This window comes from Candoia aspera, chromosome 4 (assembly GCF_035149785.1).
Source record: "Candoia aspera isolate rCanAsp1 chromosome 4, rCanAsp1.hap2, whole genome shotgun sequence".
In the NCBI taxonomy this organism is placed as follows: Eukaryota; Metazoa; Chordata; class Lepidosauria; order Squamata; family Boidae; genus Candoia; species Candoia aspera.
The window spans coordinates 47,411,414-47,435,425 of NC_086156.1; the positions used below are offsets into that span (position 1 = coordinate 47,411,414).

Sequence of the window (24,012 nt, forward strand, 5' to 3'; positions counted from 1 at the left end):
TCCCCATCCTGATTCCCTCCAGACCCTTCAGGACTACAACTGCTAGAATTCCTAGCCATACAACTAAGATACATACAACCTAGGAAATTTATTTATTTCTATTTCAAATTTAGTCACCGCCCATCTCACTCAAAGAGCAACTCTGGGCAGTTTATAATAAAACAAATCTGAGAGCTGTCATCCCAACGTATCTGGGAGGCACCAGATGATCAAGCCTTCTGCATATAAGAATGGTCTGATTTATCTGTTTAAAAAAACCTAGCATTCAATAGCCATAACAATAGGAGGAGGGCAAATCTTGATTGATGGCTTTTTAAATTTTTGTTCTAAATCAGCAATTTCTGTATGCGTGATGACAAACAACTAAGCGAGCACACTAAGCTTGTACGTCAGCCTGACCCTGCCAAGGTCATTGACCAGGAATTACTGTGGGAAATGCCTGGAAAAGACCAAGCAGAGGTGTGGAGAGAGCAAAACAGCATATGTATGCTCTATTCTGAAACCACAGGCATGTGAGGAAAGAGAATTAAACCACATACAGAATCTGAAAGTCTTACAATGGCAATAGTTCAGAGTGGTCAGTTTCAGATTTAATAGGTGTATAGTTTTCTCCTTTAATGTTATAAACTTTCAATTCATTTATATAAATAGTGTAACTGACAGAAACACCTAGAGCATTAAGTAACTTCTGTGGCAAAATTGACAGATTATTTTTTAATCCAAAGGCTACTCATAGGTCATCCATTCTCCATTTTTATTTTTATTTTAGATTTTTTATCCTGCCTTTATTTTTATAAATAACTCAAGGCGGCAAACATACCTACTACTCCCTCCTCCTCCTATTTTCCCCACAACAACAACCCTGTGAGGTGAGTTGGGCTAAGAGACTGACTGGCCCAAGGTCAGCCTTAGGCTTTCATGCCTAAGGTGGGACTAGAACTCACAGTCTCCTGGTTTCTAGCCTGCTGCCTTAACTGCTAGACCAAACTGATATTCAAAGCCCATACTTCCCCAGTTTTCAGAAATGGGGAAGGAAATCTGCCTACTTGAACTCGGCAATCTCATAGAATGAAATAGGTTCAGCCTTAGAATAGATGGGATTGCAGTACTGTATACAACTGCAATCCTATGGACGTACATGGAAATAAGACTCTTTCACCTCATTTGGATATATTTTTGAGTAAACTGGCAAAGGATTCTTCTATAAGGCTATAACACAATGAATACTTGGGTTAAACACCAGGGAGCACCTCTGAGTAAACTGATTTAAGATTGCATTGTATAGTATTGTTTAGTAACAGAGCCCCAGAGAGTCCCAAAGGCAGCTCAGTTTATAAAATAACTGTACAGACACATCTATTATTGTTGTTGTTATTTTATCTCACAAACACACACACACAGATATATATACATACATACACACATACATGCATACGATAAGTGTCACTGGATCTTAAAAGAACAGTTAATTCTAGCTAAAACCTTACATCTGAGTCCCACTGACTTTATAGCTATAGCCCAAAAGAGCAATACTGTACATGCATTAAGAGTTCTAGCCCTGAAACAATGGAGTTTCTGCTGGATAACTTAAATCACATTTAACTTGCCCTTAGAGAACAGCAAGGTGAGTCTGGGAAAGCATGGACTTCACACGATGGCCAAGATAGGTAAAAATATACAAAATCAGAAGATTCTGGTAATTCTGAAAACTGCAGGACCTGGAACCACACTCTGCATTGAAATGGCAGTAGGAAAATCTTCTTAATGTATTTAAGATAGTTGGAAAAGGGTATGCTGATTTAAACCTGTAAGCTTGTGTGTGCCTTACTATACAAGAACGGTAAGTACTTTTTCCATATAGTACTGTATTGACTTATTATTGTATTGATTTTGGTGGAAAACGTTATGACTCAATTGTGGTTGTCAAGTGAGGACTACTTGTAGTCTCCAAAATAGGTTAGATGCTTTAAGCCATGAAGATTAAAATTAGCCCCAAGATGAAATTCATGGGCTAATGCAGAGATTCTGTTAAATGTTGTTGGTATTAGGTTATCCCTATTCTTCATGAAGCTATCTCTGAAAATGCAAGACCATACACGTAGTCTCCACTGAACAACCATAACTGAGCCCAGATTTTCAGTTGTAAGTCGTAACGGTTGTTAAGTGAGTCCAGACTGGTTTTTATGACCTTTTTTTATAATGGCCGTTAAGCAAATCAAGATCAGGGCTTGTGGTTTCCTTTGGTCGTTAAATAGATGGCATAGTCATTAAGTGAATCAGGAGTTACTTTGCACCACTGGTGGGGGGAGTGTGATAGTCATATGTTTTCCACCAAAGTCAGTACAATAATAAGTCAATACAGTACTGTATGGAAAAAGTACTTAGACTTTTCTTGTACATTAAGGCACACGCAGCTTCCCTCTGCTGGTCCTCCTCCACCACAATGAAGAAATCAAAGGCATGCTGGCTGCTAAATCATAGGAAGTCCTGCAATCACATGACTGGGCCTGCTGCAAAGGCCCAGGAAGTCCTGTGATCACATGACCGGGCCTACTGTGAAGGCCCCAGATGACACATGATCACATGGCCTGCATGTGATCACATGGGCCTCAGAAATCCAGTGTTGTAACCCCAGATGAGTTCCTGGCACTAAAGGGCAGTCATGTGACCCAAAATGGCCACTGCTTCTGGGATGGCCAAATCTGGGTCACATGATCACGGAGGCCTTGTGAGGGTCATAATTTTGGGCCCTGGTTGGAAATCTACTTTTGGGATACCATCATAACTTTGAATGGCCTTTAAGCGACCAGTCGGTAAGTGAGAACTACCTGTAGTCCCAATCTATCACTTACTATGGTTTATATGCAGACATGTTTGAGCAGCCAGAACAAAAACAATTTTCAATAATTGCATTTGCTGATACTACATTTTACATTGGTACTGACTTCTCACTGGACTCTTGCACCCATCTCAGTTCTAGCAATAATTACTGATACATTGCAGTTAAAGGACATATCTTTAATATGACTTCTAGACTGATTCAGGCATTAAGCATGAGTATCTTATTTACGATTATCTAACAGCCATAGGGTCTTTCACATTCAGTCACTGAACTAAAATCTTCAGTTGAGAACATTTTCAGAAATATGTTGAGAAACAATGTCCAAAGGAAGGCTCAGTCATGCTTGCCTGAATGTAAGCAGGACTCTCTGTATGATCAGGGATCCTGAATGGTGCCATATTTCATAATTAGACATTTCCCCTGTATCAGTATCTTCATTTATCCTGGCCACTATTATATATCTCCCAAGACTAAGCACTAGCATTGAAAAAGGTTCTGGAGATGTGCCATGGGAAGCCGTGGCTCAAATTAAGGAAGGAAATTGGGACTAAGAACAGACGGCACGCAGAAGGAAGAGGAAGAGAATCCTGTTTCCTGTAGCAACTGGATTTTTCCACCTTTGATCTGAATCCTGCCAAATTCAGGAAAGTAAAGACTGAGATATTTCACAATCTTCTGACAGTGGTATTAGAATAGTTCAGTTATAAGCATACAATGCACCATGGATTCTCTCTCTCTCTCTCACACACACACACACACACTCACTTTCATTCTCATTTGCACTATTTTCTGCTGCTATTTTTGGTGGATGCTTTTTTAAAGCCAATCTGGTATCTTATAAAAGGCAAGACTGCCTTGACAACAACAAAAGGCATTGTTTGTTTATGAGCTCTCCCATCAACCACGATGTTCAAATTGTTTTAGGAAGAGAAAGAAGGGGGTCGGTATTGTAAAAAAACAAAAGGGCAACCTTTCTTTCTAATTCACAAGCACATGACTTCTGTAACATGTGCAACACAATGCAATAACGTAATTCCTATTAAAGTCATTCAGGCAAGTATGCACATAGCTGCATAATGTCTGTTGTATGCCTGTAAGTGTATCAATATCTTGATCACTACCCGAGCATGGATGAATAATACTTGCATGGAATGCACCCTAATAATGTCCAACTACCTGCTAAATAATTGAGTCTCTAGTCCTTGTGATCACCCCAAAATTTCAAACCTAACAAAAAAACCTGTTTATCCTAGATAAAAGGTACTGATTGCTCTAGCTTGTGACCAGAAAATATTCCCTAGCGGTCCTTGCCCAGTTTTCAAATATTTTGACTAACAGGCATCTTGTAAAGTCATACAAAACCTTTACAAACCTAAGATTAAAATGCAATTTTCCTCTCTTTCAAACTTATTGTTAGCAGAATGCATTGGAGTGCATCTTTTAGAACTGGAAGGAGCTCTACATACTAATTTTAATGTTAAGTGATTCTGAAAATAAGAATAGTTTCTGGCATACTTTTTGTGCTCACCATCTTTGTGTATTCTCAAGTTATTAAGTCTGTGTTTTTTCCTGCTCTTTTATTACAGCGGGGTTTGTCTTGGATGTACTCCAGTGTATTATTAGAATAGGTACAGGAAAATATACACAGAGATAAAGGAAAAGATAAGGAACAAAACAGACACACCTTATTGCTCTGCCAAACCAAGATGGTTTTAAGCATGTAAAAATAAATCAGCCAAAGGATTAATGTTTGCTGAAGCTTTAAAACATTTATAATTGTGGCATAGCAGCAAAGTTACAACAGTCCTATGATTTGAAAGCCATTCCACTCCAGCGCCACTGAAGAAGTGGGAGAAAAGGAATTCTCTATGCTGTTCTCTATGGGCTCAAATTATTAGCCTTCTGACATTTACCATGGGAAAAAAATCCATATTTCTAGACATTATGTTTGCAAAGGGAAGTTTGGAATGTAAGAGCAAACTATTAACTTGCCTCCTATCTTCAGATGCAGAAGATGGCTTTGCTGGAAACATTTCCCTGAAGGATAATGCAAGACATAGTGGGACTTTGCTTTTTAGTCTTTTCAGTGTTAAACCTCTTCATTATGCGAAGACCTAGCTCTCTGGACAAGGCTGGGAAAGGTGGAAGGAAAGGGAAGAAGAAGACGACCAACAGCAAAGTGGATCGGTAAAATTACAGTGGCTATGGGTGCACCATTGGAAGACCTGAAAGACCAGGCTAGGGACCTTCATCATGGAGGAAATCTATCTATGTGGTTGCTAAGAGTCAACACCAACTGGATGGCACATAATCAAGCAATTAAACCACTTTAAAGAATCCAAAAATAAAAAGAGAATAATTTTAAACAAGGACGATTGGCAGCATTCCCTGAAAAATTTAAGATGTCCGTTTAGAAGACTGTCTTCCAGAACAGAACTGGGCCATCTAACTTCCTCTTGCTCACATTTGTACATCTCAGGATCACTGTAAAGGTACACAGATTCAAGGCCTAATGGCAATTTTTGAAAATGTTTTTCAAAATATCAAACAACAACAACATACCTAAAAAGAGAAGAACTGTTAGAACCTCAATGTAAACAGTTCTTCTACTATGAGATACTGGAGCAAAGTACCACAGAAGTCTATGTGAAATTCAGGTTTTATAAAATCTACAAAGTACTGTAAAATAGCCAGTTATTTAGCATGCACAAACTGGAGAGAAATAGAAATTAATCTGGCTGAACTGGTTCAGAATTCAACATTTACTAACTGACAACCTTAGCTCCTGAGCCAGTTTGGTGTAGTTATCAAAGGCATCAGGCTAGAAACTGGAAGCCCAGAGTCCCCACCTTAGGCACAAAGCCAAGTAACCTTGGGCTTTTAGGAATAGGAGTAGGCTTGGAATATTTTTCTACCCATGCACAAAATATTCATGCTACTATAGTTAGGGTGCAAAAATCCAGACACTCAGGTGATGTAAGAACAAAGCTCTAACTCTCTGTTGCCATTTAGTGATCATTTTGATTTTTGCAGTCCTGATATGGTGGGTTAAAGCAGCAGAATAAAACTGTAAAACAAGTTGAAATCTGCAGCTATTTCCAAAATTATATAATATAAAAAGTTTGCAAAAGTCTATAATTTATGCCAATTATAACATTTTTACTTTTTAAATAAAACATTTGCCCAGTAAGTTCCAGGTTATATATGGCCTTTCATAGATTTTATGTACTGTATGCAGTATGCTGGAATCTTCATCTAAAGTAACTTGACAATTCCTATGCCAGGATGTCTGTCACTATATGGAATCACACTGGGATCTTAATCACTAGGCATTCCTATTTTAAGCCTATAAAATGCAATTTATGAACAAGAGGGAGCATGATGCTCTTCATAACGCAAAAATGTACATAAAATGTACACAGGCTAGAATCCAGGAGTCTGTGAATCTAGTCCTACCTTAGGCATGAAAGCCACTCTCTCAGCCCAACCCACCTCACAGGGTTGTTGTGGGGAAAATAGGAGCAGGAAGGAGTACTAGGTATGTTTGCCACCTTGAGTTATTTATAAAAATAATAAAGGAGGGATAAAAAAATCTTTAACAAAAATGTTTCAAACGAGAGAAGGGATTTCAGTGCCTTAAGTACAATTCGCTTAATGAAACCCGAAATGCAAATTTTCCAGCCATAATTTGTATGGCATGTTTACAATACATTTTTTTTAAAATCTACGTTCAAATCTGCTTTATTGTCATGGATAGCATAAACAGTTTATATAGTTTGATAGGCTAAAGTATAGTGGGCTCGCTTGGGGTTTAGTGTATTGCACAAAGAAAGACATTTCAAAAAGAAAAAAAATGCAGAAGACAGTAGTAATAATCTCTGAGTAAAGGATAGAATGGAGGGGAAGAACAGAGATAATGCTTATGAGGCAAAAGTAAATTCCACAGTAGTCTTCAGAATGGAAAAACAGCCAATAAGGCCAAAGCTTATTACTGTAGAAGTTGAGAACAGAAGAAGAAACCCCAGAGGTTAAATGCTTTATTGTGGCTTTAAAAAGAATGAACAAAGCTAGCTATTCATTTTTTTTTAAGTAAATTAAAATGAATCAAAACTATAAGAAACTGGCAGACAGTTTTTATTCACTGGGCTAGAGGAAGCTTTGGAAAAGAATCAGTACAACTGATGTGGCAAAGAGCAGGGAGTCTAATGGATGAAAAAAACTTACATTGTAAAGCAATTTTAGGGTATGTCTTTGGGTTGGGTACTATAGGAACAGCTGGGCACAAAAGGCAACCTAGACAATCTCGATTTTCTCAAGTCAAGATGAAAGCTTCAAACCAATTCATCCAAAGGGAGCATACTGAAAATGGAGCAATTGCTTTGAAAGCTAGCTTTCTGTACTCAAGAATGAGCAAATTTGCACTAGCAATAAGTTTCAGCTGTTACAGAAGAAACAGACAGACAGAAATCTAAATATATCATGGATTAAATGCAACAGCTATTTTCAAAAGAATTTGCAGGAATGCTTTAAAACTGGGACAAAGGAAATAAAATCCTGTGTGTTTGACAGGTGCTTGAAAAAAATCACAGGTGTGATTGGCTATTTGGAGTCATTTAGAAGTTCATCTTTGAACTTCACTGATATGGTCAGTCAAGAAGGGAAGCCCTTCTGGAGTGCACTCAAGGATCTGAACCAAGTTTCTACACACAATTACCATCTTAAGTTTATCTCAGCAGGAGGATTGGGATTTTTTATTGCCATGGTTCTAAGTCTTTTACTGCTGTTTGACAATGTTAAAACAGGTGAAACTCCTTTTATCACTTGCTCCCAGGCTGGAAAAAAGTGAATCTGATGTACATCAGGATACTATGGAAGTCTCATAGTATGATACTTTTCATACTATGAAAAGGAGAACACCCAGTAATCAACCCTAATTACTTTAAAAGGCACAATGAACAGTATTTTTCACCCCAGAATTATGACTGGAATGAAGAATATTCTTCCCCAACAATGATAAGGCATGGATTGTAATTTCTTCTAGGTTTATGCATGTCTTTGTCCTTATTTAAATGAAGCAGCTTTCATTTGGAGCAAAATGACAGAAGTCGGTTTTCTTGCATCCTGCCTTGCATGGACCTTGCCAATTCAAATTTCAAGCATATTTCCTCCAAAGACAGTTTCTTGTATACAGAAACATGACAAGGAGAATAATTTTCAGATCTGCCTTCCTCCTAATATGTAGTCTTCTAGATAGTGATGTTTTTGTTGTTATGGAGGAATTTGGGTGTCATGGAGAAAACAATGCAAGTTTTGGTTGCATTCTGGTACTGGAAGGAAAGGAGGTTAGGATTAAAGCTTATATAATGTCTTGATTCTCAGAAACTAAGGATTAAGCCTCCAATCAACCCTGATTCTCATTAGTCACTATTATCTCTCACTCTGTTTGCCTTACAGAGCTATTGTGAGAATAAGTATGAATGGGAAACCCCATGTTTATCCTCACTGGAGCTCACTGGAGGAAAGACAGGATATAAATTATATAAATAAAAATAGAACAACTCCCTCCCTCATATTTCCTCATATTTGGAATCATAAAATAACTTGAACTGTTGCAAGTGTAGATTATATGAAACTTGGAAACTGTCTGCAGCTAAAGTCTCTCTCTTGTCTCAATAATATATATAGCAGTCATTTACAACTGGGGGTGGGGGAGATGAAAGGAATGCTTGGAGGGCTGGGAGCAGCTGGAGACTGGATTATCATAGAAGTGTTGGTAGTGGTTAATTGGAGAGTAAGTGCTGTGTTGTGGAAAGATACTGTAATGGGCTGGCCATCCTGAAAAAGGAAGAGCAGCAATTTGCTGCTGATTTTACCTTCTAGCTCATTATTTTCCTGCTAGGATCTGAATGTCATATTCTGGATGGACAACATTAATACTAGTCCTTTGCCAGCGTCAGATCACTGCCTGATCTTGCTAATTCCACCACTTTTGACATTTGCAAGGGTGAGACACTGATTAAGAGAGGCTACTCTATGTACCTAATTGTATCCAGAAGGTGCTTGAGGGTTTTCCCAGCAACATCTCTTCTCTGGGCTACACAGGAGATCCTGTGGATCCTCTGTCAAGTGCCTGAAGCCTGTAAGGATCTGGATGGGAATAAACATAAATACTGAACCCTGTCAAGACTGAATAGTTGTTTGTCCAAAATCCTAAAGGTTGTCTGGTTGCCCCTACCCCTACTCTGGAACAGGTTGCATTCCACCTAGAAGGAACAGGCCTGCAATTTGAGGGTCCTCCTGGACCTACAGCTCCTGCTAAAAAAAGCAAGTGGAGTCCATGGCCAAGAGGATCTTTACCCACCATAGGTGGGTGAGCCACCTGTGGAGTGGCAGGTCTAGCAACAATCACCCATGCCTTTATTACTTTGAAATAGGACCACTACTGCAATACACTCCACTTGGAACTGACCGTGAAGACTACTCAGAAACTTTAAATGGTGCAAAAAGTGGCAGCTTGTATGGTGGCAGGTGAGAACTCCTTTAGCAGTGGAAATGATATTGCAAGTGCTTCATTGGTTGCTAGTTTGTTTCCAGATATAATTCAGAGTGCACATTATTACCTATAAAACTTTAGACAGCTTAGATCCAGAGACAGTCTATCCGCTCTGTCAAATCAACCTATGATTCGATATATCTTAGTTCCCTCTGCTCAGCAAGTTAAAGGGGGTGGGCTTAGAAGAAGGCTTTTTCCACAGCTTCCCCATCTGTATGGAATATGCTGCCCCAGAGACTCAGGACAGCCCTAACACTCCTATAATTTCATAAAGCAACTAAACCTATCGTTATAATAGATTTTGATGATTAAATGTAATGCACGAGCATTATTTTTATGAAGTTTTTGAACATAGTTGATATTATTGCCACTGTTGTTAATATTATGGTTTTTAAAATTTGATTTTAGTTGTTCAGGGTCTTCAGAACAGAGAGGAATACAAAGTATATAAATGCAAAAATAAATGAACTTGCTCTTAAGATAGATAGCAACAGTGGGACAGCCATGATTTCTTTTGCTTCTATGAAAATTCCCAAAGCTAGGTATGCTTCCTGCACAAATGCACATTTTTTTGTTTACATGTTGGATGATGTTGCAAAAGAAAGGCTTCAACAAAGGCTTCAGCTTCAAAAGCAAGAATTGCTCGTTATTTCCTCGGGACCCAACTCAGAGACACTTCTCATTGCTCCATCACACCTGAGTTTGTGAAAAAGCAAAACATACTGCAATATGGTACACTAAAGGCAGTTCAATCTCTGCACTGCAGACGTGTGAACAATAACTATTTATCAAGTTCATGTTGCAGTGCAGATAAAAACCCAGCAAGAATACTTTATATTTAATAACATGGTAAACTGTTGGTCCATCTAAGAACACTGCTACCCATACTCTTCCATAAAACTCTTTGTTCATATTTTTTTCCAGCTGGAAATTGGGACAGCAGTCTCTACAAGCTAGCATTTTTGCAGCACTGAATCTGACATCCATTGGAGAAACATTTTTCAAGGAGTAAGGCATATGGCATTATTTTAGCGTTGTTAATAATCATAGCAATGCTTGTTGGACTTGTTTCCCATTATTCCTGGGCATGGTATTTTAATTTAACAAAAAGTGGTAGCAATATTGACCATTCCAAACTCTTAATTTTTGTCCTAAAACATGTGAACTAGGGGATTTAAATTCTATTTGTGTAGATGTAGCCTTAAGACTGATTTAAACATGAATATGTATGCACATCAGAAGATACTTACCTGTACCACAGCCACCTGAATATGCTGGCATTATGAGTGAAATATGAGTGCAGTTTTACACCAGCAAAATCACCTGGCTGTGGAATGCTACTATGCAAACAAAAATGCTAGTGCACAGAGTTTTTTATCTATATCCAAAGTTCATAAATACCTAAATGAGTCAATTGTTTGTAGAGGCTCTGCATGGTGGCTATCATATTAAGTCTGTCCTTAAATTTATCAAGATGAAGAAGCCTATACGCTTTGCACTCCATAATACATCTGTTATGTCCACGTCCTCTAAAAACTCAAGATTCAAGCTGACTTCAGGATAGTGCTCCGGTCAAACTAAAAGCCATAATCCATTTTAAGAGCTAAGGTGGGGTAGAATTTAAACCTCTTCCCACTTCCTCAGGTGCTTTTGTCCCAACCATGTCTCCTTGCAATCACCAAACATGACTGAGAGAAAAATAATACAGGGAATTGACCTGCCAGGGACACTCCAGTATTCTCTAAATTGGCAGTCCCACTTTTTGTTACTGTATGCTATGAGGACAAAGTGATGCTGAGTCAACCTTGGTTGTTCTCAAAAAGCTAAACCAAATCAGAATTGGTAAATATTTGATTGGAGCTATGAGGAAATACAAGGGCTATAAGTAGATTGGGAAGCCAAAAACAAACAAAGAAACCCATTTCCATATAGTTGCCAAGATCAGTTACATTAATATATCTATGAAGTCATCAGGTTATGACACTTTCTGATTACCAATTAAAAATCAATAAATAGCAAAGTAATTTATTAATAGCAAAGTAAAAAAAGTAAGTGAGCTTTTAAGGTTTGCCATGCTCTGTTTCAAATTGCAATCAGCAGAAAAATAAATAAAAACTAAAACATCAAGAAAGATAAACTTGGACAGAGGCATTAAAAATACAAAACGGAGGCAGGAAAACATAGAGATGTCAAGTACAATAGTCTGACTTAATTTAGCTGCTAAATGTCACATTAAACTACCTTCTTCCTGCAGTAACTGTGGAACCTATGCCAGGAGCAATTAAAACTGTCAAAAGCCACTACAGTAATATGCCCAAAGTAATATTCCTCTTTTACTACGTATTTTGTTAATGGGATATAGGCCCATGTGAGCAATTCTCTGAATAAAATCTTGCATACTTCTACAAGTGTTTAGATTATACCATCAGGTTGAAAGGCTAGGCTGCATTTTAACTTGACTGAGTTAACACTCTAGCTTCATACATTATGCCAAAACGAACATATTTACTGTTTAGAATAATATGTTACGGCAGACAAAATGTCCTGAAGCAACTGTTCAGCTGTGTTGGCATGACCTTATAATGGGTCTTTTAAGCTTGAAACATTTATATGTGAATTTATAGGTTAAAAGGGAGTAATTGAGTTCATCCCCTCACTTATATTTTGCTTGCTTAATCTAAGAGTAGGCCACCTGCAGGTTCATGTGGCCCCTGAATCCCAGAGCCATATTGGATCACAGCTGTTGAAAATTGACAGTATGATTTCCTGCCATTTTATAATCAGAAAAAAAAAAAAACTGTAGCGTACACCCTAAAAGTGACACCCCAAGAAAATAATGAGTCAGTAAGTCCGTAAGTCAACCACAGATCATCACAATGAAGAATTACATGCTAATACCAATGAAATGCTGGGCACTTCTTTACTATTAGGATGGACATGCAGGAACTAAGGAAGTAGCAATAGAAGAGAAACAGACAAATAATCAGCATTTGTGGGCCTTATGTCATACCTGTTCTCCAACAGAGTCATGCACACAACCTCTCGCACACCAGGATTGTTGGCTTTTTCAACAGAGCAGCTTTGCAGATTCCAAGTGGCCACCCTCAGCACGGGTCTCCCATCCCGCACCCCACCAAACATTTCCACTGTGGGCCTTGTGGAGATCATTTGAGTTGGCCCTCCAGGAGGAAAATCCAAATCCTCACTCTGGAGGCTCAGGGACGTGGGGCTTGGGTGTGGCTTGACACTGAAATTGAGACCACCATTGGTATTAGTGGAAGGGGGTCTTGACCGCTCTGCAAAGATCTGATGCCGGATTTTGTCCAAGAATGAAGAGTTGATACAGTCCATCTTGACCAAGTCCTCAATACTTTTGAAGGGGCCATGCTCTCTGCGGTATTCTACTATGCTGTTGGCAATCTTTTCTGTGATACCACGGATGCTCATGAGCTGAGCAGGGGTGGCTGTGTTAATGTTGATTTTAGTAGCCGAAAGGTGGTCCAGATTCTGGTCTTTCCTTAAAGAGTTGGGCGAGTGCTGTGCAGAATTTCCTTTGCTGCTGACGCAGATCTCAAACTTCACCTGCTCCAGCTTGGCAGCTCCAACTCCACTCACCAAGGCCAAGTCTTCGACTTTCTTGAAGCCACCGATATACTCACGATATTCCACAATGTTTTGGGCTACCATCCTGGTGACCCCAGGAAGAGTCATGAGCTCCTCCTCTGTGGCTGTGTTAATGTTCAGCCTCTCCTGGTTCACGAGGATGTTGCTGAAATTACACGCTGCACTAAATTTACGGCTGTGGCAGAGATCCGAGGGGTCTCTAGGAATGGAGCGGTGGCAGCCAAGGTTACCCCCCATTGTTTCTTGTATATTTTGCAATAATTCCAAGTCAAAGTGGCTCGTTTTCCAGCTTAAATGGGACAAGAGGCTTCCCAGGCTGAGCCGGCTTGGCACTCAGGTTGAAATGACAGCTCTGCTGACAAGTTCCGAAGAAAGAGGGCAAACGGCAAAGCGCCTTTCAGAAAACCCTGGCAACATCACGGGAAGGAGAGACAGTAAACACTCAGCTTAAAATCAGAGTTGCGAACGGCTGGAGTAATCGCTGGCTTCCGAAGGGACTTCAGCGGCCAAGCGGTGGGGAAAGTTAAAAATACGCTAAACACACGCACGCTCGCACGGTGAAAGGCCAGCCACAAAACTCGCGGGTCAATAAGCCTCCCTCCTTTTTTTTTTTCCTTCTCCCCTTGAAGGGAAGAAAGCCTTTCTTGTCCCCCTCGTTTCGGCCGGGGTGGCGAAGCGTCCCACATCCGAAGGAGGAGCCCGCAGCCTCCAGTCGACCGAGTCCCTCCAGAGCCGGTGCAGCGCTGTGGTCCCACGCAAAAAGCTCTTCCTACCCGAGCATCTCGCCGGGGATCGTCCGGGAGGGCAACGCGGTTCCTTTTCTAGCAGCTCGTCCCCCCACGTGGGACTCTTCCCTTGCGACCTCCGCTAGTGGATTTCCTAACCTCGCCGCCTTTTGTAAGCCAGGAAGGCGGGGAGAAGCGACCCGATAGCCCGCCCGCCGCCCTCCTTGGGGCTTTCGCAGCCCTCTTTCCCCCACTCCCCGGTCGGCGGGAGCTTCTGCCTTGCTCCAAAGGCTTCTCCGCGACCGCCCCTTGAGAGCTGGAGGCCGCCCACCCCGGGGGCAAGGGCAGTGCCCCCAACAACCAGCAGCGACGGCAGGCTCGGCTCCCCCCGCCGGGAGCCTGACTTGTTATGCGCGCGAGTTGTGGAGCTCAGCGGCGGCGCGGGCGTCAATGGCCGGACCGCCTCTCTGCACAGCGGAGGCGGGGCCTGCGTTCTCGCGCTGGGGTTATCTGGACTGTTGCCGCTGGGCTGGCCGGCTGACGGTCCGCCAGAGCCCAGCTGCAAAGGGGAGAGTGGCGTAGGCCGAACTTTGGGGCCTCGGTTGCCCCCCTTCCAGCTTAACCTCCCCCCTCCCCGGTCCCCGCATACAGAACACACACCTTTGGCCTTGTGAGTCCAGGCTGCATCTGACTGATTGTCCCTCCAGAATACCTCATCCCTCTGGCCTCTACACACACGGCGTGACTGTTGCACATTAACTGGCCCTGTATGCTAGGTATGCATGCGTTTCCGTGCGCTCGGGGACGGAGTCGGGGAGACGCGCCCTGCTGGCTTTGCCTGGCAGAGCTTCGATTTGCAGGGACGACGGCTATCGGGAGAGAGAGACCTCAACAGGTCAGACAGAGAAAGAAACAGGAGGACATCACGTGTTCTTCAAGTAGGCTGCAGACTGATGTTTCTGGCGCTGGATGGGTCCAAGAGCTTTTGGCATTTGGAAGGTTATTGAAGCTTCTTGGGCTTGAAGAGTTTTCTGGTGTTTAATCAGCCAATGCTGGTAATTCCCAAAAGTGCAACTGATAAAAAAGAGTCCAGAAGCAGCTCCCGGGCTAAACAAACGGCCCGCCACTGCTCCGTAATAGGCTGCTGACACTGCAGATTGATCCCGGAAAGTTGCTTCCGGAGGAGGCTTTTGCGAGGCGATACGTCAGAAAAAGGGCGGGGGCGGGGCATTCAGGTGTTTTCACCTTTCACTTATAATACCCTGGGAAAAACTGGGGGGCCTTCTGAAAACAAGTGACCCTTCTTTAGCGACTGTAATAGCTTGTCTTGCAATTGGGAGCGTGCAGTGGTATCAAATACGCATGAAATACAAAATAATAATTCATTAAACTTGTATGCCGGAGGACTGTCAACGACTCTGGAGGCTCACAACAATCGAACAAAACAATTAATAAAATCAATAACAGATAAAGATAGAAGATGACAAGTGCCATGAAGCAGAGGTCTCACTCTCACTCATTCTCATTCACAAAGGCCTCTGGGTGAATTGCTGCAATTCCTTCATCCCTTTGTCCCAGAAGCAGCAGTGTGTTTCTTTTTTTCTCTGCCCCCACCCCCAGTACATAGAGTATTAAAGCCACCCAAGGAAGGTTTCACTATGAACCTAACACTGGTATTAAAGCCACTGGTTTTAATACCAGTGTTCTGTTCATAGTGAAACCTTCCTTGGATTACACAAAATGTAAATTATTAAATATTAATATAATATAAGGAGAAGCAGGATAGAGCTATGTGCCTGTGCCCCCACCTCTAACTTGGCTAGGATGATGGATAAGGTTGGAAGAGAGCTGTTAAGTGGCAAAAATACTTTTTTTCAAAGGAAAAGTGAAGAAGATTGCAGATCATTCGTCATAATATTATAGGCATTAACCAGTCAGCGCAGCATTTTTCCTCAGACGTACTGTAAATTTAATCAACTCTTTTTCTTTAGAGCTAAAAAATGCCCGGAAAGAAAAGGTCCATTTCACTGAACAAAATCAGGCTACAATATTTCAAAATGTGAGGCCATTAATTATTCTGGAATTCAAATTCTTGTTCAGTTCTGAAGCCCACTGAGTATAACTCGAAGATTGAGTTCAGGCATCATGCTAAGCCATAATTTAACCATGGTTTATTGAATAAAAGAGAGTTGTGTGCTCACAAGATGCTAACCCAAAAGTTACTGTGGATGTAAACATTTAGACCTTCAGCAAAGGATCGTTACCTTGTCGTGGTGCTGGAGCTTGAGCACCTCAATGATGCCATGAGCTAAACCGTGAAGGGCCACCCAAGACGGGAAGGTCATGACAGAGAGGTCAGACTAAATGCGATCCCTGGGGAAGGTAATGGCAACCCACCCCAGTATTCTTGCCGTGAAAACTAAATGGATCAGTACAACCAGAGATATGTCGGTATACCATCGGAAGATGAGACCCCCAGGTTGGAAGATGGTCAAAATGCTACTGGGGAGGAACAGAGGATGAGTTCAACTAGCCCCAGATGTGATGACGCAGCTAGCTCAAAGCCGAAAGGACGGCTAGCGGCCGACAGTGCTGGTGGTGAACGGCGAATCCGATGTTCTAAGGATCAACACACCATTGGAACCTGGAATGTAAGATCTATGAGCCAGGGCAAATTGGATGTGGTTATTGGTGAGATGTCAAGATTAAAGATAGACATTTTGGGCGTCAGTGAACTGAAATGGACTGGAATGGGCCACTTCACATCAAATGACCACCAGATCTACTACTGTGGACAAGAGGACCACAGAAGAAATGGAGTAGCCTTCATAATTAATAGTCAAGTGGCTAAAGCAGTGCTTGGATACAATCCAAAAAACGACAGAATGATCTCAATTCGAATTCAGGGCAAGCCATCTAACATCACAGTGATCCAAATATACGCCCCAACCACAGATGCTGAAGAAGCTGAAGTAGAGCAGTTCTGCAGCACCTACTGGACAACACACCTAAAAGAGATGTTATTTTCATCACAGGAGACTGGAATGCTAAGGTGGGCAGTCAAATGACACCTGGAATTACAGCTAAGTATGGCCTGGGAGAACAAAACGAAGCAGGACATAGGCTGATAGAATTTTGCCAAGACAATTCACTCTGCATAACAAACACTCTCTTCCAACAACCTAAGAGACAGCTTTATACATGGACTTCACCAGATGGACAACACCGAAATCAGATTGACTACATCCTTTGCAGCCAAAGGTGGCAGACATCTGTACAGTCGGTAAAAACAAGACCTGGAGCTGACTGTAGTTCAGATCACGAACTTCTTCTTGCACAATTTAGGATCAGACTAAAGAGATTAGGGAAGACCCACAGATCAGCTAGATATGAGCTCACTAATATTCCTAAGGAATATGCAGTGGAGGTGAAGAATAGATTTAAGGGACTGGACTTAGTAGATAGGGTCCTGGAAGAACTATGGACAGAAGTTTGCAACATTGTCCAGGAGGCAGCAACAAAATACATCCCAAGGAAAGAGAAAACCAAGAAGGCAAAATGGCTGTCTGCTGAGACACTAGAAGTAGGCCAAGAAAGAAGGAAAGCAAAAGGCAACAGTGACAGGGGGAGATATGCCCAATTAAATGCAAAATTCCAGAGGTTAGCCAGAAGAGATAAGGAATTATTTTTAAACAAGCAATGCGCAGAAATGGAAGAAGACAATAGAATAGGAAGGACAAGAGACCTCTTCCAGAAAATTAGAAACATCGTAGGTAAATTCCAGGCCAAAATGAGTATGATCAAAAACAAAGATGGCAAGGACCTAACAGAAGAAGAAGAGATCAAGAAAAGGTGGCAAGAATATACGGAAGACCTGTATAGGAAGGATAACAATATCGGGGATAGCTTTGACGGTGTGGTCAGGGAGCTAGAGCCAGACATCCTGAAGAGTGAGGTTGAGTGGGCCTTAAGAAGCATTGCTAATAAGAAGGCAGCAGGAGATGATGGCATCCCAGCTGAACTGTTCAAAATCTTACAAGATGATGCTGTCAAGGTAATGCATGCTATATGCCAGCAAATTTGGAAAACACAAGAATGGCCATCAGATTGGAAAAAATCAACTTATATCCCCATACCAAAAAAGGGAAACACTAAAGAATGTTCAAACTATCGAACAGTGGCACTCATTTCACATGCCAGTAAGGTAATGCTCAAGATCCTACAAGGTAGACTTCAGCAGTTCATGGAGCGAGAATTGCCAGATGTACAAGCTGGCTTTAGAAAAGGCAGAGGAACTAGAGACCAAATTGCCAATATCTGCTGGATAATGGAAAAAGCCAGGGAGTTTCAGAAAAACATCTATTTCTGTTTTATTGACTATTCTAAAGCCTTTGGCTGTGTGGACCATAACAAATTGTGGCAAGTTCTTAGTGGTATGGGGATACCAAGTCATCTTGTATGCCTCCTGAAGAATCTGTATAATGACCAAGTAGCAACAGTAAGAACAGACCATGGAACAACGGACTGGTTTAAGATTGGGAAAGGAGTACGGCAGGGCTGTATACTCTCACCCTACCTATTCAACTTGTATGCAGAACACATCATGCGACAAGCTGGCCTTGAGGAATCCAAGGCTGGAGTTAAAATCGCTGGAAGAAACATTAACAATCTCAGATATGCAGATGATACCACTTTGATGGCTGAAAATGAAGAGGAACTGAGGAGCCTTATGATGAAGGTGAAAGAAGTGCAAAAGCTGGCTTGCAGCTAAACCTCAAAAAAACCAAGATTATGGCAACCAGCTTGATTGATAACTGGCAAATAGAGGGAGAAAATGTAGAAGCAGTGAAAGACTTTGTATTCCTAGGTGCAAAGATTACTGCAGATGCTGACTGCAGTCAGGAAGACGCTTAATCCTTGGGAGAAGAGCAATGACAAATCTCGATAAAATAGTTAAGAGCAGAGACATCACACTGACAACAAAGGCCCGCATAGTCAAAGCAATGGTGTTCCCCGTAGTAACATATGGCTGCGAGAGCTGGACCATAAGGAAGGCTGAGAGAAGGAAGATAGATGCTTTTGAACTGTGGTGTTGGAGGAAAATTCTGAGAGTGCCTTGGACTGCAAGAAGATCAAACCAGTCCATCCTCCAGGAAATAAAGCCAGACTGCTCACTTGAGGGAATGATATTAAAGGCAAAACTGAAATACTTTGGCCACATAATGAGAAGACAGGACACCCTGGAGAAGATGCTGATGCTAGGGAGAGTGGAAGGCAAAAGGAAGAGGGGCCGACCAAAGGCAAGATGGATGGATGATATTCTAGAGGTGACGGACTTGTCCCTGGGGGAGCTGGGGGTGTTGACGACCGACAGGAAGCTCTGGTGTGGGCTGGTCCATGAAGTCACGAAGAGTCGGAAGTGACTAAACGAATAAACAACAACAAACATTTAGACTGAGCATGTTGTGTGAACCAGGCTTATATCTCAACCAAATGCACAGCGTAGGCCTGTTGTAAGAAGGAGATGGGAGGGGGCTGGTGTCATAGGGCAGGAGCCTCATACAGTAGTGAAATATATTGAGAATTAGCATGAGACATGATTGAGATGAGGATTAGCATATCCAGATAAATATCCAATTGGGTAAAGTCATCCAGAGGCAGGAATTTTTCTTTAATCATTTATCTGAACACTGGGTTACATTGCAAAGAAATGATAAAGTTGGAGCCTGTGCATTTGTACTTTAGAAGGAAATGCTTGGCAGTGAGATTTCCAGATTGTTCCAAATTTCAGTTAGTTTGGGGTGCTTTCTCTTTCTTCTCGGGATGCTTAACGTTGAAGAAGGTAATTTCATTATACAGCTCCTTTTCAGACCCTTTGCCAAAACAAAACAAAAATACCTTAAGCAAACAAGCATCACTTGGTTTTATGATAGAAGGTGCAGTAGAGAAAACCTGAGTGGGAAAACGCGTTATAAAAGCAAATATTTATTACATACCATCTTGCTTTTAAAAGCATGTTAGCTGCATCTTTGCATGAAGGAATTGGAAGGCATTTCATTTTTTTAAAATTATTCTGACAACCAGTAAATTTGCATTCATCTATATTTAAAGCTGAGAGCCAGTTTGGTGTGGTGGTTAAGGCACTAGGCTAGAAATCAGGAGATTGTGAGTTCTAGTCCTACCTTGGGCCAGTCACTCTTTCTCAGCCCTCAGAAGGAGGCAATGGCAAACCACTTCCGAAAATCTTGCCAAAAAAACTATAGGGACTTTCCAGGCAGTCTCCAAGAATCAGACATGACTGAATGGATAAAAACAAAACAAACCTTGAAGTTAGAAAGTTAATACCAGTATTTCAAAACTGGCATTTTCTCTGTTCATTTGATAAAACATTGGTCCAAATCTAATTTCACATACTCTATTTCTTACATTTATACCTTTATACAGGATATACATCATATTATGGTGGATGCTGTTCTCTGAGTCCATACAGGAACACAGTCTAAGAAAAGTCATTAGATATGATAGAAAAATCAGGTCTGAAAATTTTGCAGTGCCATTATCAGGGTGACTGTTTACCTAAGACAGCTGAATGACTGGAATCCTAACTATTGTTACTTATAGTCTAAATCACATTAGATAAATAACTAACCAGATGTACTACACTTGGTGAGCCTTAGGGGGAAATGGCCGATCAGTTGTGATAACAGCTGCCTTATTTTGGAAAGAGGGTTTTCATGGTCATGGTGGGGCTGTGAAGCTTTGCTCAAAAAATGGTTTCCTTGCAGGGGTGGGGTGTGGGGTAATACTGTGTGAATGAAATTGGGGAAGATCTTCCTGCTTTATCCCTACAAAATGTTCTGTTGCTATAGAGTCACTGTCTTTGTATACTTCTATTGTTTCTGAAAAGCCACATTCAGTGGCTAGATTTGGGCAAGGGCCTCCAGTTTATGCCATCTCAAACAAAAAGGTGATATCTGAAAGCAGTTATACATCTCTGCTGAGGCTGAGAATTAAGGAGGATTTGGACTGATTTCATTATTTATTGATATACAGTGGTTCTAAGATATAACTGATATATAGTTATAATATCATCACAGTCAGCATCCTAAAAAATAAACAGCTCATATAAATTGGGAAAATGGGTCATATCCACTAGCTTTAGGAAAGATACTAGGTTCTTTCTGTCTGTCTGTCCATTTGTTTTGCTTAAACCTTTTGCCAGTAGCCAAAATATGCCTTAACTGACGTTGTTGTTGTTGTTATTTGATGTTTTAAAATTGTTTTAGTAGGCATTGTACCTCGATTTTCATTGTGCCCCATTATAAGATCCTTTGGATTCTGGGTAGGCTATACATATTTTAAATAAAAAGCAACAGTGTACAAGAGCGAAAGAAAATGAATTAATGTTTTATTGGGCTTCAGGATTTAGTGACTGTAGTCTAGACAACAGATTTTCTGATGTTTCACTGGCAACTGTGACTGGCACCTTCAGAGGCAAGGTGGTCTGCTATGTAGAAAACAGGTAATTGAACAGGGACTGACTGGGTTCCTGTCTTTATAGCCAGGTGACCTGACTTCTGATTGGTCTTTAGCTGAGCTGGTTTCTGATTGGTGCAGGTTGGTGAGGGCTGGTCTCTTGGCTAAAACCCAATCAGAAGTCAGCTTCAGAAGAAGCCTACACCAGTAAATTAATGTTTCAGTTTTCTACAATGATAAAGTGTTCTAGTTTTCTAAAGTGATAAAAAGTTGCCACAATTTATCCTCCTTTTCATTCTGGCTACAGATACAGAGTTTTACCCTTGGGACAGTGTACTATAATTTATCTAATTAATTGCTCAATTCCATTCTATTCTGTTTTAACACTGTTCTATTTCTGGCACAAGAGGAGGAATTGTGAGAAGAATTCCCCCTTTTCTGCCATATTGTCTTCCTCAAACACTGTTTCCTGCCATTGCTTCTCCTCCTTGAGCAAGATAAAAGGTTAAAAGTTACAAAATAGAATAGGTTCATACAAAGAGGATGCCAGAAATTAAAACATCACAGGAATTTGTCATATTTTTAGACAACTGTTTAGACAAAAGATTCCCTTCAGATTTAATCAGAGACCTTGTAAGACAAAAGGTCGCCCATTCACAGTGCTTAGCAAAGCCCATTCAGGTGAACAACATTCTTCCCCATCCAAATAGATCTCCATAATCATATCCCAAAAGATTCCTTCCAAGGTGAACAGTTCAGGCTAGTAGACAAAGCCACAGCCCAGCAGGGAGGCTGGACTATCAGAACAGGGAATACAAACAGCAGGGGGCCTGACCACAGAGCGCCTCCTCTCTGAACTCCAGCAGACTGCACTTTTCTCAGAAGTTCCTAGTACTTCTGTACTGGGAACACTTTTACATAACAACAGCCAAGCTCCCCTATATAAAAAGCTTGTGGGGAGAATATAAGGGTGGCCACCTCGAACCAGCAGACTCTGTACTTGCTCTTGGAAAATAGAATTATCTCTGTTCAAGCTATCGCCTAAGAACTTTCATTCCCAGCTCAGAATGGACCTGGTAAGACTTCCTTCCAACACTGTCTAATCATTTCCATTGTTTGGGAAATGTGAAAATACATTAAAAATATAAGACGAAAAGCAATAACAATGTAGTATGGTACAGATGGTATAACACCGAAATCAGACTGACTACATCCTTTGCAGCCAAAGGTGGTGGACATCTGTACAGTCAGTAAAAACAAGGCCTGGAGCTGACTGTAGTTCAGATCACGAACTTCTTCTTGCACAATTTAGGATCAGACTAAAGAGATTAGGGAAGACCCACAGATCAGGTAGATATGAGCTCACTAATATTCCTAAGGAATATGCAGTGGAGGTGAAGAATAGATTTAAGGGACTGGATTTAGTAGATAGGGTCCTGGAAGAACTATGGACAGAAGTTTGCAACATTGTCCAGGAGGCGGCAACAAAATACATCCCAAGGAAAGAGAAAACCAAGAAGGCAAAATGGCTGTCTGCTGAGACACTAGAAGTAGCCCAAGAAAGAAGGAAAGCAAAAGGCAACAGTGATAGGGGGAGATATGCCCAATTAAAGGCAAAATTCCAGAGGTTAGCCAGAAGAGATAAGGAATTATTTTTAAACAAGCAATGCGTGGAAGTGGAAGAGGACAATAGAATAGGAAGGACAAGAGACCTCTTCCAGAAAATTAGAACTATCGGAGGTAAATTCCAGGCCAAAATGAGTATGATCAAAAACAAAGATGGCAAGGACCTAAAAGAAGAAGAAGAGATCAAGAAAAGGTGGCAAGAATATACGGAAGACCTGTATAGGAAGGATAACAATATTGGGGATAGCTTTGACGGTGTGGTCAGTGAGCTAGAGCCAGACATCCTGAAGAGTGAGGTTGAATGGGTCTTAAGAAGCATTGCTAATAACAAGGCAGCAGGAGACAATGGCATCCCAGCTGAACTGTTCAAAATCTTACAAGATGATGCTGTCAAGGTAATGCATGCTATATGCCAGCAAATTTGGAAAACACAAGAATGGCCATCAGACTGGAAAAAATCCACTTATATCCCCATACCAAAAAAGGGAAACACTAAAGAATGTTCAAACTATCGAACAGTGGTACTCATTTCACATGCCAGTAAGGTAATGCTCAAGATCCTACAAGGTAGACTTCAGCAATTCATGGAGCGAGAATTGCCAGATGTACAAGCTGGGTTTAGAAAAGGCAGAGGAACTAGGGACCAAATTGCCCATATCCGATGGATAATGGAAAAAGCCAGGGAGTTCCAGAAAAACATCTATTTCTGTTTTATTGACTATTCTAAAGCCTTTGCCTGTGTGGACCATAACAAATTGTGGCAAGTTCTTAGTGGTATGGGGATACCAAGTCATCTTGTATGCCTCCTGAGGAATCTGTATAATGACCAAGTAGCAACAGTAAGAACAGACCACAGAACAACGGACTTGTTTAAGATTGGGAAAGGAGTACGGCAGGGCTGTATACTCTCACCCTACCTATTCAACTTGTACGCAGAACACATCATGTGACATGCTGGGCTTGAGGAATCCAAGGCTGGAGTTAAAATTGCTGGAAGAAACATTAACAATCTCAGATATGCAGATGATACCACTTTAATAGCTGAAAGCGAAGAGGAACTGAGGAGCCTTATGATGAAGGTGAAAGAAGAAAGTGCAAAGCTGGCTTGCAGCTAAACCTCAAAAAAACCAAGATTATGGCAACCAGCTTGATTGATAACTGGCAAA

General features: G+C 41.2%; 1 protein-coding gene across 2 annotated transcripts in view; it reads right to left on the reverse strand.

The window, feature by feature from the left end:
- The window catches only part of EEPD1 (endonuclease/exonuclease/phosphatase family domain containing 1), a 48,423-nt gene extending 33,903 nt beyond the window's left edge, over nt 1–14,520 (reverse strand). The window contains exons 1-2 of one of the 2 annotated variants that reach the window (XM_063304043.1): nt 14,405–14,520; nt 12,406–13,426 (exon numbers count right to left, since the gene is read on the reverse strand). In XM_063304043.1, coding sequence (XP_063160113.1) covers nt 12,406–13,256 — 851 coding nt within the window. In that variant the 5' untranslated portion in view covers nt 13,257–13,426; nt 14,405–14,520. Of the gene's footprint in view, nt 1–12,405; nt 14,078–14,404 lie in introns of those variants that run through there. The other variant, XM_063304042.1, reaches the window with a different exon arrangement.
- Between the last annotated feature and the right edge of the window lie 9,492 nt (nt 14,521–24,012).